This window comes from Salmo salar, chromosome 02 (genome assembly GCF_965601325.2).
Source record: "Salmo salar chromosome 02, fSalSal1, whole genome shotgun sequence".
Taxonomy (NCBI): Eukaryota; Metazoa; Chordata; class Actinopteri; order Salmoniformes; family Salmonidae; genus Salmo; species Salmo salar.
This window is the reverse complement of record NC_138292.1, coordinates 25,285,246-25,303,654: the sequence shown is the minus strand read 5'-3', so window position 1 is coordinate 25,303,654 and position 18,409 is coordinate 25,285,246. Positions and strand designations below refer to the sequence as shown.

The 18,409-nt window shown below is 44.8% G+C and overlaps 1 protein-coding gene across 5 annotated transcripts in view; it reads left to right on the top strand.

The window, feature by feature from the left end:
* LOC106577561 (cell adhesion molecule 4-like) overlaps positions 1-8,525 on the top strand; it is a 185,328-nt gene extending 176,803 nt beyond the window's left edge. For 4 of the 5 annotated variants that reach the window (XM_045713019.2, XM_014155738.3, XM_045713018.2 and 1 more), the window contains 2 exons: positions 4,585-4,713; positions 6,078-8,525. In XM_045713019.2, coding sequence (XP_045568975.1) covers positions 4,585-4,713; positions 6,078-6,187 — 239 coding nt within the window. In that variant the 3' untranslated portion in view covers positions 6,188-8,525. Of the gene's footprint in view, positions 1-4,584; positions 4,714-5,710; positions 5,785-6,077 lie in introns of all 5 variants that reach the window. The other variant, XM_045713020.2, reaches the window with a different exon arrangement.
* The last annotated feature ends 9,884 nt before the right edge of the window (positions 8,526-18,409 follow it).

Here is an 18,409-nt window from a genome sequence, read left to right as displayed (position 1 = left end):
ACAAATGTACAGTCAATAACACAATAGAAAAATCTATATACAGTGTGTGCAAATATAAGGAGGTAAGGCAGTAAATAGGCCAATAGTGGCGAGGTAATTACAATTTAGAAATTTACACTGGAGTGATAGATGTGTAGATGAGGATGTGGAAGTAGAAATACTGGTGTGCAAAAAAACCAAAACAAATATGGGATGAGGTAGGTAGTTGGTTGGATGGGCTATTTACAGATGGGCTGTGTACAGCTGCAGCGATCGGTAAGCTGCTCTGACAGCTGATGCTTAAAGTTAGTGAGGGAGATATAAGTCTCCAACTTCAGTGATTTTTGCAATTCATTCCAGTCATTGGCAGCAGAGAACTGGAAGGAAAGGAAAGGAAGGCCCTTGACTGGCCTTCCCACACACGATCTCACACACATACACACACATTCCCCCACTCTCATCAGTGGCTGGATGATGCTGTGCTCTGGCCACTCAGTGTTGGGGCTGTGTCAGTGTGTAAGTCCCATGGGGTGGGAGCACACATGTACAGTGTTATTGTTATAGAACCAGGGATGGGACGGCCATAGGACTTCTGTGAGGGACACAAGGATCTGTGGGTGGAATGACATACGCTCGCATACGCACGCATACATACACACTCACATACACATACACACACAGGGCCAGCTCTAGCCTTTTGGGGGCACTAAGCGAGATTTGGTTGTACGTTTAAAAGTTGATTTCCTGACACATTTTGCCATGGAGTGGAGAGAATTTTGAAAATGTTATTACAAATGTCATACAATTGTGCTCATTTTGCCATGGGGCAGAGATACATTTTTGCTGATGTAAATCAAATTTCCTGCAATTCTACACATTTTGCTATGCCATGCCTGGTTGGCTCTGCACACAGTCCAGCTCGTCTTCACCCAGCCTGGCAGACTTTTCGTCAGTACAACAGTTTTTAGTGCCTCCTTGGAGAACCTCTCTTGTACCTCTCTGAACTCAGCAGCAGACAGAGAGCCACTCTCCTACGTAACTCTTCAGGAGCAGCGTTGTGTATTGAGGTGGTTCCTGAGCTGGGGCACTGCCCAGAGGGAACCGTTTCTGCAGGACCTTTTGGGGACGCTGTGCCAGTGAATGTGTGTACCCTCTTCAGGTCGCTCAATACGCTACAGGTTAAGGACAGCCCACCAAATATCTTTGAGTGCCAACTGCGACTCTGGACCCAATGGTTTGAGTCATGGAGTGAGGAGGAGAGGAACAGTTTCCTGCACATTCTAGAAGAGAGGGACCCGATCTTTGTTGCCTACTTCTACAGAGGTGTAGCTGGGACAGCAAGCAGGGATTGAGGGATACGGAAAATACAGGGAGGAATTGGTCATTAACTACAATGACCATAATCCATTGCACATCTACTTGTCCGGTCTGTGTTTCTTTTACGCCTGCTACAGAAGAGAGAAGAATGTGCGATCGTGAGGGGATATTGGGTGCAGCTGATGCTTCGCAAGGTATCTCTAAATGAAAAAACATGACCAAGGTGATTAATAGTTGGTATTCAGCAGTCATAAAGGAATGCCTTATTTACTTTGAAGAACTACAAAATTGTGATTTTGTCAGACAGCACATCAAATAATATATATATATAACAACTGAAATATTGTATTCAAGTAAAGTAATGTGAATAAATGATGGTTAATAAGTGATAATCAGTAATGGGTAGTCACTACCATCATGGGACTTCTATTAATGGTTTTATTATGTGTTTTATTCTGTGTTCTATTCTGTGTTCTGTGTTTTAGCTTTCTACCCAAATAATCAAAACCGAAATCGAAAACAGTTATTTTTTAATAATCGAACCGAAACCGAACCGACCTCAAAAAGCACTCATCGCTCAGCACTAGTAAGTTGAGACCCCGACTGAGTTCCTAAAAAAAAAGATATATACAGTACCAGTCAAAAGACTGGACACGCCTACTCATTCCAGGGTTTTCCTTTATTTGTTTCTGAGGTCTTGACAGATTTCTGTTGATTTTCCCATGATGACAAGCAAAGAGGCACTGAGTTTGAAGGTAGGCCTTGAAATACATCCACAGGTATACCTCCAATTGACTCAAATGATGTCAATTAGTCTATCAGAAGCTTCTAAAGCCATGACATCATTTTCTGGAATTTTCAAAGCTGTTTAAAGGCACAGTCAACTTAGTTCCCCACAGAAGTTTACATACACTATCTCTGCAGCACTCCACCTATCAGGTCTTTATGCTAGAGTGACCAAATGGAAGCCAATCTTCAGTAAAAGGAACATGACAGCCCGCTTAGAGTTTGCAAAAAAGCACTTAAAGGACTCTCAGACCATGAGAAACAAGATTCTCTGGTCTGATGAAACCAAGACTGAACTCTTTTGTCTGAATGCCAAGTGTCACGTCTGGAGGAAACCTGTCACCATCCCTACGGTGAAGCATGGTGGTGGCAGCATCATGCTGTGAGGATATTTTTCAGAGGAAGGGACTGGTAGACTAGCAGGATCGAGGGAAAGTACAGAGAGATCCTTGATTAAAAACCTGCTCCAGAGGTCTCAGGGCCTCAGACTGGGGCGAAGGTTCATCTTCCAACAGGACAAAGGCCCTAAGCACACAGCCAAGACAATGTAGGAGTGGCTGCGGGACAAGTCTCTGAATGTCCTTGAGTGGCCGAGCCAGAGCCCGGACTGGACGCTCCCCATCCAACGTGACAGAGCTTGAGAGGATCTGCAAATACAGATGTGCCAGGCTTGTGGGAGGTCTTCTTGGGTATGACACTACAAATCAAATATATATATTTTTTTATGATTTGATTTGTAGTGTCATACCCAAGAAGACTGGAGGCTGTAATCGCTGGCAAAGGTGCTTCAACAAAGTACTGAGTAAAGGGTCTGAATACTTATGTAAATGTGATATTTCAGTTAGTTTTTTTCAACAAAAAAATCTAAAAACCTGGTTTTGCTTTGTCATTATGGTATGTATATTGTGTGTAGGCTGGGGGGGGGGGGGGTACAAATAAATTCAATTTAGAATAAGGCTGGGGGCAATGGGGCAGTTTCTCTCTACATCTGTCTCTCACTCCCTCCTCTCTCACCACCTCTCTCTCCCTCTCATCTCATCTCATCCATATATATATATGGGATATGATGACAGGTATTATTATCATTTTTTCTGGGGTCCTAACCAACCACTTATGTCGCTTTTGCCTGGAGCCGGCCCTGAAAATACACACACACACACACACACACACACACACACACACACACACACACACCACACACACACACACACACACACACACACACACACACACACACACACACACACACACACACACACACACACACACACACACACACACACACAATGGCAGGGCAGTTAAGCCAAGCTGCTTCTCTGTCTCCCACTGTGAGTAAGTGGCTGTCATCACACAGAACAGAGGGACACCACCTGGATCTCTTCTGTCCATGTGTATGTGTCCTCTCTCTCGCTCCCCTTCATCCTCACTCCCCAGGTCTTTATTTTCCATTACCTCTCATCATATCCCGTCTTCTCTGTCTTATAGCTTCTCTCTACCTCTCTCTCTCTCTCCCACTCTCCTCCCCCTCACTACCTTTCTACCTCTCTCCCTCCCTCCCTCCCTCTCTCTCTCTCTCTCTCTCTCTCTCTCTCTCTCTCAGGGGGAGAGATGAAACAGAGGGAGCAGGGCATTATTCTGCTCTTTCTGACAGTCTGGAGGTGTGCACCTGCTGTGCCTCGTGTTTGAATGTCAGAGAGAGCGATGCGGGAGCGTTATTGGGCGCGTGGGGAGAACGGCAGGCTCCTTTATACTGTCGCTCATTACCCACCGAGCTTTGGGCACAGCGAGGGAGAGAAATGCACCATGGGAAGGCAGCGCTTAATTTTTCATCCGTCATGAAATATTGCTCCGGCAGACTCTTCAACAGACGCTCCTACACTCTTTTCTTTTTCTGTCTTGCCCATGCTGCGACTGATAGATAGACGGACACACTTTCTCATTTGCTAATTTGTAAGTCGTCTTTGCTCTCTCCCCTCCTCTTTTTTCTTCATCCATCCTCTACCTCTCTGTGTTCTTTTGTTAGCATTGTGTTAATGATTCCTGTTTTAATTCCAGTCTGGTAGAGTTCTTGGACCATGCCCATTCCTATGTGTCCTTGTCTCCTGGCCAGGGTTGGCACTATGTATTCACACATACACACACAGGTGGTCACACCAGCCTGTATGCATCTTCTTTATTCTGGGAGTGTCTGTGGTGTAAACACAGACTTGCCTCTGACTCAAAGTGCTCTCTGTATACCGGAGCTCTGTGCTCTGTTGGTCTGAGCTCTTCCAATCTCCAGTGTTTTGTGGGTAATAATACAGATATGGTGAAAGATACAGTAGATTATCTCACCGTTCAAGGATGTACAGACTTTGATTTAATACTCTTTCTCTCTGTCCTCCACATATATCTCTGCCCCTACTCTCTCTCTCTCTCTCTCTCTCTCTCTCTCTCTCTCTCTCTCTCTCTCTCTCTCTCTCTCTCTCTCTCTCTCTCTCTCTCTCTCTCTCTCTCTCTCAGACCCCGGTGCAGTGATTGAGACCCACAGTGCAGTACCGTACGCTGTGATAGGGGGCGTCCTGGCTCTGCTGGTCTTCACCATCATCTGTGTTCTCATCATCACCATCTGGTGCTCTGTCCGACAGAAAGGTAACACACACACGTATGCACACGCACACACACAAACACACACACACAGATGACATTCACACTATTGAAAAGTTATATGAAAACCATTAAAGGTGAGACTACCATGAATTGTCAATGGTCACGCCTCGCCTCGCTTTACAGTATCTGTCTCAGTGAATGAAAAATAGTAAATAAAAGATGGACCCAAATGGATGGAATGAGATGGGGAGGAAAAGGGCACGCTCTTTCCTCTCTCTCCTCAGAACATGACAAACGACCTTGTATCTTGGCCAGGGGGGTTGATGGGAAATGTATGCGCGGCCATGTTGTTTAATGACCCTTATGGTTTACTGTATCAGGGCACATCAATAAAAAATAAAAACGCCGTTACCCACGCTCCCCCATAATTTTAACAGCCTCTGGCAGCCCCCTGATTCCTCCTTCAGTGCCAATAAAGTTATCTGGGAATAGAACCTTTGAGACCAGGGGAGGGGCCATACAGCCGGAATGCCAATCAGCAAATAGACAGAGCCATTACGACCAATCAGTGAGCAGAGACAGCACTATTAGGGCCCTGTCTCTGTCCTGCTGTGGCTGCCAGTATGCCAATCAAATCCTTGACCAGACAGACTATCAACAAAGAGACTGCCATTGGCTCCTGCAGTGATACTCAGCTTGAACATATATTGGGCTTGTTGGGCAGTTTTCCCGGATACAAATGAAACCTACTCCTGGACTAAAAAGCATGACTAGGCTTAATCTGTGTCTGTGTCTGGCCCTTTAAATTCTGAACTGATGATGTAAATCAGAGGGAAATTATAGAATTTAGTTTCATAATTTGACTTTCTCTTATTATATTACTCTGCCGTAGCTAACTTCCCCACCGTCCTTCTCTCTCTCTCCCTCTCTCTGTGCCTCTCTCTACCCTTATCTTTCTCTCTCTATGCCTCCGCCCCTCTTTTTCTCTATTTGCACCATGCTTGGCCCTCTCTCTCCTTTCCCCCTCTCCCTCTGTCAGGCTCATATCGTACCCAGGAGCCTATACTTAATTGGTACTGACCTAATTCTAACTGAACTAATAATTAATCACAGGTAGGAGGACTTCAACAATATGGTAAAGATTGCTTTGATGGGTTCACAGAATGTCACAAGGATTATATTACTCTGTCACAACTAACCTCCACACCCCTTCACCTGTCTCCCTCTCTCTGCTGCACAACCTTCTCTCTCTTTATGCCTCCTCTCTCTCTCTCTCTCTCTCTCTCTCTCTGCCTCCTCTCTCTCTCTGATTCTCTCTTCCTCCTCTCCCCTCTGTCTTTGCATCTCTCTCTGCCTCTCTCTCCCTCTATCCTTTTTTCTCTCTCTGTTCATTCTCCCTCTCCCAGGTTCATATCTTACCCATGAGGCCAGTGGGTTGGACGAGCACGGGGAGGTCCAGGAGGCTTTCCTCAACGGGAATGATGCCAGTCAGGGCAAGAAGGAGTACCTACTGTAGCCTCCATCCCCAAAAGCCACACCCCTCCCCCAACACGCCATGATGGGTGGCCTTCTGAATCGACTGTAATACTACTGCACACAGACCACATCACAGACCACAACACAGACCACATCACAGACCACATCACAGACCACAACACAGACCACATCACAGACCACAACACAGACCACAACACAGACCACATCACAGACCACAACACAGACCACAACACAGACCACATCACAGACCACAACACAGACCACAAACCATAACACAGACCACATCACAGACAACAACACAGACCACAACACAGACCACAACACAGACCACAACACAGACCACATCACAGACCACAACATAGACCACAACACAGACCACATCACAGACCACAACACAGACCACAACACAGACCATAACACAGACCACATCACAGACCACAACACAGACCACAACACAGACCACAACACAGACCACATCACAGACCACAACACAGACCACAACACAGACCACATCACAGACCACAACATAGACCACATCACAGACCACAACATAGACCACAACACAGACCACATCACAGACCACAACACAGACCACAACACAAACCATAACACAGACCACATCACAGACAACAACACAGACCACAACACAGACCACAACACAGACCACATCACAGACCACAACACAGACCACAACACAGACCACATCACAGACCACAACACAGACCACAACACAGACCACAACACAGACCACATCACAGACCACAACACAGACCACAACACAGACCACAACACAGACCACAACACAGACCACATCACAGACCACAATACAGACCACAACACAGACCACATCACAGACCACAACACAGACCACAATACAGACCACAACAGAGACTGAAAGAGAGACGATCTGTCATTACAACTGTGCCATACTGTAGGTGTACTGGAGGAAGGAGCGAGGGAGCGAGGGAGGATGGCAGAGATAGGGGAAAGTGATAATAGGGTCATTATTTTGATAGAGAGAAGAGATAACAAGAAAGAAAGCCTCAGCACTTTCCTTCCCTGTGGTAATTGGAGAGGGAGGGAGAGAGAGAGGAAAGAGAAAAAAATGTGGTGGGGTGGGTATGGTTTCCAGAAACTATTGAGTTTGAATGTTCAATTTGATTACTTGAAATTGCCAAAGCACATCAGCCAACAGAGAGCAGCTCATCTATAATTATTTGACAACATTGCAGAGTGTTACCTTGAAAGTCTCATAAAGTATTTCTGAACTGTTCAGTCAATTCTGCAGACGACCCAGGTATTGTATTTGCCGTCCGTGCTGGGGAGTCTGCCAATGTTTTCTGGGTAATTTAGAAACCTTCCTGTTATGAATGACTGCTTTCCTCGCAGAGCAGAACTGTTGTTTCTGTTCTTTGAATTCTCTCTCTCTTTCTCCCTCCCTCGCTATTCACCTCTCTTTCTAGTCCTCTTCTTCTCCCTTGTTCCCTCCCTCCCTCCCTCCCTCTCTCTGTCTTTATCTCTCCTCTATTGTTGGCCAATAAAGAAAGGATTAGTGCCGTCTCCTTTCGTGAGTTAGAAGAAAGGGAACATAAGTCGACGAGACACATTAAGGAAAAGCATAATTATTTTTAAATGCCCTTAAAGGGATAAAAATGTTAAAATGTCTTAAAGAGAAACAAATGAGTGAAAGGAAAGTAATGAATAAGGAAAAATAGATGATGGATATTTTTCTGAATGCCAAGCATATATACACACACACACACACACCACACACACACACACACACACACATACATACATATCTCTGAATTCTTTATTTGTATAAAAATGTAAACAGTAAGATAACTTAAATTAATCTTTTAAGAAATTGAGAAAAAAACCAGTTTACTATTGAAAGCATTATGAAGCTACTATACTAACACATTATTAGCCTAGAGGTACAAAAACAAACAAACTAGTGTCCAGTCATCAAAAAAGAAAAGAAAAGATGAAAAAAACGTTTCATTTGTCTTTATGAAATACCTGAGGTATTATAGATTTTATTATAGATTTTTTTTTATTAATTCTTGTTATTATTTGGACTATTATGATTGTTATTATTATTACTGTTATGATTATTGTAAATGTTATAACTGTACACCTCCCATGTTTGTTGTTTTTGGTTATTCTATAGAAACTGCTGTCTTTCCACTTCTCTCTGTCTCTCTAGTTCTTTCTATCTTTGTCTCCTGTGTCTATTTGTCTCTTCTTCTCGTCTTTCACTACTGTATATTTTATAGTCATGTTGATATAGCTAACTATTTCTTTATAGGGGAAAGATACAAAGCACGACAAAATAAAAAAGACTTCAAAAATAACACAGGAGACGAGTGTGTTCCTCTTTAATTAGAAATGTTCTGAAACACGGTGAGAGGAGAAGAGACACAGCAGATGACAACATCAATAGGGAATACAGAGCTAAAGGTGGGAAGATGAAAACCCAGGCAGGAAGCAAGGAAGGAGAGAAAGGCTAGAAAGAGCTCGAACAGACGAGGGGTTGAAAGAGAATAAAAAACATACGTAAGGATCCATGACTGCTAATGAATCATGGGAAGAGACGGAAGGAGAGGGGGAGAGAGTGAGGAACAGAGGGTGGTAAAAGGACAGTCAAGTCAGATGCACAGAAAAATATGACGCCCCCACTATTTCCATGCAATCAATACCCGATTCTGTCAAGAAGCACTCAACTTGTCCATCTGCGTGTGCGGCTGGATTTAAAAGCTGCTGGAGGTCACTGCGTGATGGATCGATGTGTTTGTCTTCTATCGACGATAAGGCTCCACAGTAGGCTGTCATAAAGACAGATTGTCAAACAGCAATCAAAGTAATGGACTCACCAGGAGAAAGGGCTATACTAGCCTATACCAGCTGACGTGAACCAACGCTGTAGGCAGTAGGACAATGGAGACACCATGTCCAGAACACATCCCCAGGTTAGCTGAAATAATGACACTGAAACCTAATGTAGCAAATGGTGGGTGGCACATCTCTGGAAGTAGTCATCAGAGCCTGACTTCATCCAGCAGTGCTCTAATACTAGAATGGCTTGTTCTATAACGGATAGTGTTCTAGAAGGTTTAAACACTACCATGAGGACGTCTCAGTCCGTCTAAACCAATCATCAGAGAAGATGATACCCTGTCACATAACCCTGATGGGAAGCGTAGAACATGAACATTTAGCTGATTCATGTACTGTAACACGCTCATATTAGTATTTATTCTGTTTTATGACATGTCATGGCCTGTTATGACAGGCACATCTCTTTCCTATGATAGCCTACCAGCATAAGCATTCTATACCATTAGTTCATTACAACCACCATTGTAGGTTGAGTGTTAAAATTATCCAATGGTTACGTACAGACTTTTTTTAATTGTAAGGTACAGAAATGATCTTTATTGTAAGGTACAGAAATGATCAAGTAAGACATGATAAGAAGGTAATTACACAGCAATACCAATTAATTACTTATTTGTTTCACCATTAGACCAGGTGTTTTCCTAATTTAGAATTCTCATGTTAGTACTCTTAAAGTACACATTCTTACCACATCATTTCCTACCCAATGCCAGGTAAACACCAGCGCTGTGAAATAGGAAGTGCTTGCAGTAGCGATGTCCCCAGTTAGCCCCAATGCCAGGTAAATACCAGCACTGTGAAATAGGAAGTGCTAGTAGTAGCGCTGGCCCCAGTTAGCCTCTGTTAATGGTAGTAAGGTGACCGGAGTGGCCTCTATTCTCTGGTAATGACCTTTGTGGTGCATCGGGCCGTGCTGTGCCATTGTGGTCCCAGCCATTGATTGAAGTGGTTGAGCGTGTCGGTCGGTGGGCAGCGGTTAGAGAAGCACAGCCTAATCAGGAAGGACTGTGCTCTCAGGCAGACGGAACGATTGAATGGACACCCAAGCCAGAACTGCTCTCCATCAATAATGTATTCCAGGCAGAGAGAGATGTTTTTGTGAATATCTGAAGGTGGGGTTTAAGGAGAAACCGGTAGACAGAGAGAGAGAGAAGAATAGAGATGGCGGATTGATGTATGATGATGTACAGGTAACTGCCAAAATTAGGGAAACCAACAGAAAGTGTCTTAATGGGAGTTGGACCACCACGAGCCAGAACAGCTTCAATGCACCTTGGAATAGATTCTACAAGTGTCTGGAGCTTTATTGGAGGGACGCGACACCATTCTTCCATGAAAAATTCCATAATTTGGTGTTTTGTTGATGGTGATGTGTCAAGGTTGTGCGCTACTGGTACAAAGTCAGGTGCAGTGAGTTGTGATCAGGCGCACTTTATTTGGCAGAGGCATAAAAGACAGATGCAACTGCATCCAAAAACCTCCAGCCACAGGTAAAAGTAAACAAGCGCGAAAACACTCACCAATATACATGTATGTATATTGTCAATGTATGACAAATACATACAACGGGTCAAAATACGATACCTGGGGGAAAACCAGTCTAGCGCATCACACTAAACATGTAACACAACAATTCCACACAAAGACATGGGGGGAACAGAGGACTAAATACATGACGTGTGATTAGGGAATGTAAACTAGGTGTGCAGGGAACAAGACAAAACAAATGGAACAATGAAAAGGTGGAGCGGCGATGGCTAGAAAGTCGGTGACGTCGACCGCCGAACGCCACCCGAACAAGGAGAGGAGCCGACTTTGGCGGAAGTCGTGACATGATGTCTCAGGAGTCACTCCAGAATCTCACGTACGCGTTAAATTGGGTTGAGATCTGGTGACTGAGACACACACACACACACCCTTTAAACCCCCTATGCTCCTTTGAGACCCCTCTTTCAAAGTCACTGAGATCTATTCTAGCCATGGTAGCTAAAATAATGGTCAACTGGGCATTTTTATACATGACCCTAAGCATAATGGGACGTTAATTGCTTAACCCCTTAGTGTTTCTCCACCGTATGTACAACCAGAACCAGCGCCTTATGCATTGGGCCCTTATTGTGCAGAATTATAATTTGGAGATCCGCCACAAAAAGGCTTCTGAAAATGTATTGGCAGATGCTTTGTCTCGTGTTTAAAAATGTATGATTTTTGGATGTCTCGTTAGGTAGCCTTTAATTGTTGAAGTTGTTGGTATTCTTTGTAAATACTTTGGTCGCAATCCTTGTAGGGTTGCTCTTCTTTGGGATCTGGGGGCAGTATTGAGTAGCTTGGATGAATAACGTGCCCAGAGTAAACTGCCTGCTACTCAGGCCCAGAAGCTAGGATATGCATGTTATTAGTAGATTTGGATAGAAAACGCTCTGAAATGTCTGAAACTGTTTGAATAATGTCTGTGAGTATAACAGAACTCATATGGCAGGCAAAAACCCGAGAAAAATCCAACCAGGAAGTGGGAAATCTGAAGTTTGTAGTTTTTCAAGTGATTGCCTATCTAATATACAGTGTCTGTGGGGTCATATTGCACTTCCTAAGGCTTCCACTAGATGTCAACAGTTTTTAGAACATTGTTTCATGCTTCTACTGTGAATGGGGAGAGAATAAGAGCTGTTTCAACCAGGTGTCTGGAGAAATGCCATGAGCTCAGTCACACGCGTGGCCATGAGAGCGAGCTGAGTTCCTTTTAATTTCTAAAGACAAAGGAATTGTCCGATTGGAATATTATTGAAGATTTATGATAAAAACATCCTAAAGATTGATTCTATACATCGTTTGACATGATTCTACAAACTGTAATGAAACTTTTTTGACTTTTAGTCTGGACTTAGTGCATGCGCCTTCTGCATTTGGGATAGTGAACTGAACGCGTGAACAAAAAGGAGGTATTTGTTTGACCCAAGTTAAACAATTTAAAGACAATGCTACCAAATACTAATTGAGTGTATGTAAACTTCTGACCCACTGGGAATGTAATGAAAAAAATAAAAGCTGAAATAAATCATTCTCTCTACTATTATTCTGACATTTTACATTCTTTAAATAAAGTGGTGATCCTAACTGACCTAAGACAGGGAATTTTTACGAGGATTAAATGTCAGGAATTGTGAAAAACTGAGTTTAAATGTATTTGGCTAAGGTGTATGTAAACTTCCAACTTGAACTGTACATACCTTGGCCTAAACATCAGCGCCACAGGTAACTTTCACAAAGCTGTGAACGATCTTTGAGACAAGGGAAGAAGGGCCTTCTATGCCATCAAAAGGAACATACAATTCGACATACCAATTAGGATCTGGCTAAAAAAGGCATTAATCAGTTATAGAACCCATTGCTCTTCATGGTGTGAGGTCTGGGGGTGTGAGGTCTGGGGTCCGCTCACCAACTAAGAATTCACAAAATGGGACAAACACCAAATTGAGACTCTGCATGCAGAATTCTGCAAAAATATCCTCTGTGTACAACATAAAACACCAAATAATGAATGCAGAGGAGAATTAGGCCGATACCCTCTAATTATCAAAATCCAGTAAAGAGCCGTTCAATTCTACAACCACCTAATAGGAAGCAATTCCCAAACCTTCCATAACAAAGCCATCACCTACAGAGAAATTAACCTGGAGAATAGCCTCCTAAGCAAACTGGTCCTGAGGCTCTGTTCACAAACAGACCCCACTGAGCCCCAGGACAGCAACACAATTAGACCCAACCAAATCATGAGAAAACAAAAAGATAATTACTTGACACATTGGAAAGAATTGACAAAACAACAGACCAAACTGGAACGCTATTTGGCCCGAAACAGAGAGTACACAGTGGCAGAATACCTGACCACTGTGACTGACCCAAAATGAAGGAAATCTTTAACTATGTACAGACTCAGTGAGCATAGCCGAAGGCAGACCTGGCTCTCAAGAGAAGACAGGCTATCTGCACACTGCCCACAAAATGAGGTGAAAACTGAGCTGCACTTCCTAACCTCCTGCATGACCATATGACCATATTTGAGACACATATTTCCCTAAGATTACACAGACCACAATTTTTTTTTAAATAAATCCAATTTTGATAAGCTCCCATATCTATTGGGTGAAATACCACAGTGTGTGATCACATCAGCAAGATTTGTGACCTGTTACCACAAGAAAAGGGCAACCAGTGAAAAACAAACACCATTGTATTTGAACTATTTGCACATTATTACAACACTGTATATAGATATAACATGACATTTGAAATGTTTTTATTATTTTGGAACTTTTGTGAGTGTAATGTTTACTGTACATGTTTTATTTTCTATTTCACTTGCTTTAGCAATGTATACATATGTTTCCCATGCCAATAACCCCCCCAAATTGAACATTGAATTGAGAGAGAGGAAAGAGAGAAAGATAGAGAGAGAGAGAGAGCATGTGCATAAGTGCATAATTTTTCACACCAACGTGGCCTGAAGATGAACAATCCAATTAGTTAGAGCAAGGCCTTTAATTTAAGGAGAGTGTTACATTTACACAGTTAATCAAAACAGCCATGAAGAGCGTTTCTCTGCTATAGTTATGAGGGCATTGCCGGATCAACCATGCTGTTATTACCGTGTGTTTAATTAAACATGATCAAAGCTAGATCTATAGCATCCGCAGCAGCAGCTAGATCTATAGCATCCGCAGCAGCAGCTAGATCTATAGCATCCGCAGCAGCAGCTAGATCTATAGCATCCGCAGCAGCAGCTAGATCTATAGCATCCGTAGCAGCAGCAGCTAGATCTATAGCATCAGCAGCAGCAGCTAGATCTATAGCATCCGCAGCAGCAGCTAGATCTATAGCATCCGTAGCAGCAGCAGCTAGATCTATAGTATCCGCAGCAGCAGCAGCTAGATCTATAGCATCCGTAGCAGCAGCAGCTAGATCTATAGCATCCGTAGCAGCAGCAGCTAGATCTATAGCATCCGTAGCAGCAGCAGCTAGATCTATAGCATCCGTAGCAGCAGCAGCTAGATCTATAGCATCCGCAGCAGCAGCTAGATCTATAGCATCCGTAGCAGCAGCAGCTAGATCTATAGCATCAGCAGCAGCAGCTAGATCTATAGCATCCGCAGCAGCAGCTAGATCTATAGCATCCGCAGCAGCAGCAGCTAGATCTATAGCATCCGCAGCAGCAGCAGCTAGATCTATAGCATCCGCAGCGCCAGCTAGAACTATAGCATCTGCAGCAGCAGCTAGATCTATAGCATCCGCAGCAGCAGCTAGATCTATAGCATCCGCAGCAGCAGCTAGATCTATAGCATCCGCAGCAGCAGCTAGATCTATAGCATCCGCAGCAGCAGCAGCTAGATCTATAGCATCCGCAGCAGCAGCTAGATCTATAGCATCCGCAGCAGCAGCTAGATCTATAGCATCCGCAGCAGCAGCAGCTAGATCTATAGCATCCACAGCAGCAGCTAGATCTATAGCATCCGCAGCAGCAGCTAGATCTATAGCATCCACAGCAGCAGCAGCTAGATCTATAGCATCCGCAGCGCCAGCTAGAACTATAGCATCTGCAGCAGCAGCTAGATCTATAGCATCCGCAGCAGCAGCTAGATCTATAGCATCCGCAGCAGCTAGATCTATAGCATCCGCAGCAGCAGCTAGATCTATAGCATCTGCAGCAGCAGCAGCTAGATCTATAGCATCCACAGCAGCAGCTAGATCTATAGCATCCGCAGCAGCAGCAGCTAGATCTATAGTATCCGCAGCAGCAGCTAGATCTATAGCATCCGCAGCAGCAGCAGCTAGATCTATAGCATCCGCAGCAGCAGCTAGATCTATAGCATCCGCAGCAGCAGCTAGATCTATAGCATCCGCAGCAGCAGCTAGATCTATAGCATCCGTAGCAGCAGCAGCTAGATCTATAGCATCAGCAGCAGCAGCTAGATCTATAGCATCCGCAGCAGCAGCTAGATCTATAGCATCCGTAGCAGCAGCAGCTAGATCTATAGCATCCGCAGCAGCAGCAGCTAGATCTATAGCATCCGTAGCAGCAGCAGCTAGATCTATAGCATCCGTAGCAGCAGCAGCTAGATCTATAGCATCCGCAGCAGCAGCTAGATCTATAGCATCCATAGCAGCAGCAGCTAGATCTATAGCATCCGCAGCAGCAGCAGCTAGATCTATAGCATCCGCAGCAGCAGCAGCTAGATCTATAGCATCCGCAGCAGCAGCTAGATCTATAGCATCCGCAGCAGCAGCTAGATCTATAGCATCCGCAGCAGCAGCTAGATCTATAGCATCCGCAGCAGCAGCAGCTAGATTTATAGCATCCGCAGCAGCAGCTAGATCTATAGCATCCGTAGCAGCAGCAGCTAGATCTATAGCATCCGCAGCAGCAGCAGCTAGATCTATAGCATCCGTAGCAGCAGCAGCTAGATCTATAGCATCCGTAGCAGCAGCAGCTAGATCTATAGCATCCGTAGCAGCAGCAGCTAGATCTATAGCATCAGCAGCTAGATCTATAGCATCCGCAGCAGCAGCTAGATCTATAGCATCCGCAGCAGCAGCAGCTAGATCTATAGCATCCGCAGCAGCAGCAGCTAGATCTATAGCATCCGCAGCAGCAGCTAGATCTATAGCATCCGCAGCAGCAGCTAGATCTATAGCATCCGCAGCAGCAGCAGCTAGATCTATAGCATCCGCAGCAGCAGCTAGATCTATAGCATCCGCAGCAGCAGCTAGATCTATAGCATCCACAGCAGCAGCAGCTAGATCTATAGCATCCGCAGCGCCAGCTAGAACTATAGCATCTGCAGCAGCAGCTAGATCTATAGCATCCGCAGCAGCAGCTAGATCTATAGCATCCGCAGCAGCAGCAGCTAGATCTATAGCATCCGCAGCTGCAGCTAGATCTATAGCATCCGCAGCAGCAGCTAGATCTATAGCATCCGCAGCAGCAGCTAGATCTATAGCATACGCAGCAGCAGCAGCTAGATCTATAGCATCCGCAGCAGCAGCTAGATCTATAGCATCCGCAGCAGCAGCAGCTAGATCTATAGCATCCGCAGCAGCAGCTAGATCTATAGCATCCGCAGCGCCAGCTAGATCTATAGCATCCGCAGCGCCAGCTAGATCTATAGCATCCGCAGTAGCAGCAGCAGCAGTAGGCATGTTACAATGCAGACATATCCTGATCTAGTCCCAGGCTTAGTTCAGGATCAGTGTGAGATTAGAAGAAGTCTGCTGCGTGATATTTACTCTCTCAGTAGCTAGGTTTCCATCCAATTGGCGACAGATTTTCGTGTGAATATTCTAAAATCCGCATTAAAACAAAATGCGCAATGTGTTTCCAACAAATTGACTTGTTGCTGATAAAAGACTGTGCATGATGATGTAGTACACATCCAAAACTTTTGCAGTTCAATTCCCATGTACTGAATAAAACATTGAATTTAAATTGGTTTTAATCGCATTTTCAACTCTACTGATGGTTTAGTCACAAAAATGTTTGCGTTATATAGCAAATATGCTCACTCTGGTATTGGCACTTGCGCCCTAGACAACAGCTCGCAGATACAGTGTGGTTGATGAGATTATTATGGATAAAAGAGCAAGATTATTTTAATTTGTCAAATGGCAGAATGAGACCCTTGATATTTATTGTAAAGGAGCATCAAGTTCATCTCCTTGCATTTTCACCACCTTGTGAATTTCATCATCATTTATTTAATCTGTAGCCTAATAAAGGACATGGTTTCCGGAGTCGTAGTGGAAGGACCACACACCATGTCATCTTGTGACTCCAACTTTACTTCGGTATGACGGTTATTATAGAAATATTTGCACGTAAAGGCGTTTCCTCCGCTATTTCCCACATAATTAATTTTACCCACACAAAAAGATCCCAGCTTGTCTAGCGTATTTTGTTTGGCTGACATTTGGAACGTCTACTGACAAATTAGATGTTTCCATCAGGCCCGTCTTGACCTTTTTTATCCGAAATGTACTTTACACAGCATAAAAAGGTTGGATGTAAGCCTGGTTAGTGACCTTATTTGATATGAGACTCAATAATTAAACAGCACAGTGTGTGAAAAACAAATGAAAGTCTAGTATGTGCTACTGACAGGTTGATGAATATATAAGGGGAAACATACACAAAGAAGCTCCTTGTGAATTACACAATGATACATGGCGCTGTTTACACACAATGATTGGAACTTATGTTTGTGGTCAAACTTCCAGGGAAATTGGATGTTCAGCAATTTCGAAGTATTACCATACTGGATATGTGTGTAAACAGAGCCTAAGAGAGTGAATTAGAACATATGAGATGGGAATGCTGGTGTTGTAACAACGTGTGAACACACACACCTTCCCTGTTTTCCTGTTCCATGTTACACACACACATCTGGGCACAGCCTCCCTTTGAGTGAGCAGGATGCCCCCTGCACAGCTGAACACAGGGCTCTGCCCACCGTCTTACCCCCTGTGGCCTGCTCGGCCCCCACCCGTTGTATGGGAATGGTGAAGAGGAGAGGGGGCACCAGACCGTAGAGCTGCGACAGGAGCGAGACCAGCGGGAAAGCCCAGGTCGAGGGCAGTGTGCCTGGGGAGAAAAGCAGGAGGGCGTGGGTGATGTGAAGGGGCAGACACAGGAGGACAAGGAGGCAGAGGGAGAGGCCCAGGGAGTGGGCACGGGGAGAGCGGCGTTTTGGGGGGCCAGAGCCTGGACCATTAGGGTCCTGTCTGGGCATCACACAGACCAGATCTAGGTAAATGGCCAGTAGGCCCATTAGGGGGAGCAGGAAGACGGTCACTCCATAGACATAGACCAGGAACTGGGGGCTGAGGACGGTGTCGGGGGCACACACCCCCCAGTGGCTCCCATGGATCTCTGCATAGGTGAAGTTATGGAGATCCTCCACGTAAAACTTGGACAGGAAGCCGCCGTAAGGGAGGTACTTCCCAATCACAGAGCGGTCCTGGTTGTACTTGGGAGGCATCGGACGGGAAGGAGGGGAAGTCCAGTTGCCTGTGGGGATGCCGTCCAGCCCCAGCCCATCCAGCCATCCCTCATCCCCTCCCCAGGTGTCCAGGACGTTCCAGCCGATGAACTGGGCAAAGGAGGAGAGAACAGAGGCCACCCAGCACAGCATGACCACAAACAGGGACCGCCGACGTGTCACCAGTGAACTGTACCTGAAACAGAGAGAGAACCCAGTGGGTCAAATGAAGCCAGCATGCACTAATGTTCTAGAGCAGGGGTCTTCAACCTTGTTTACCCAGGGACCCCCGCCGAGGCAAACTGGCGACC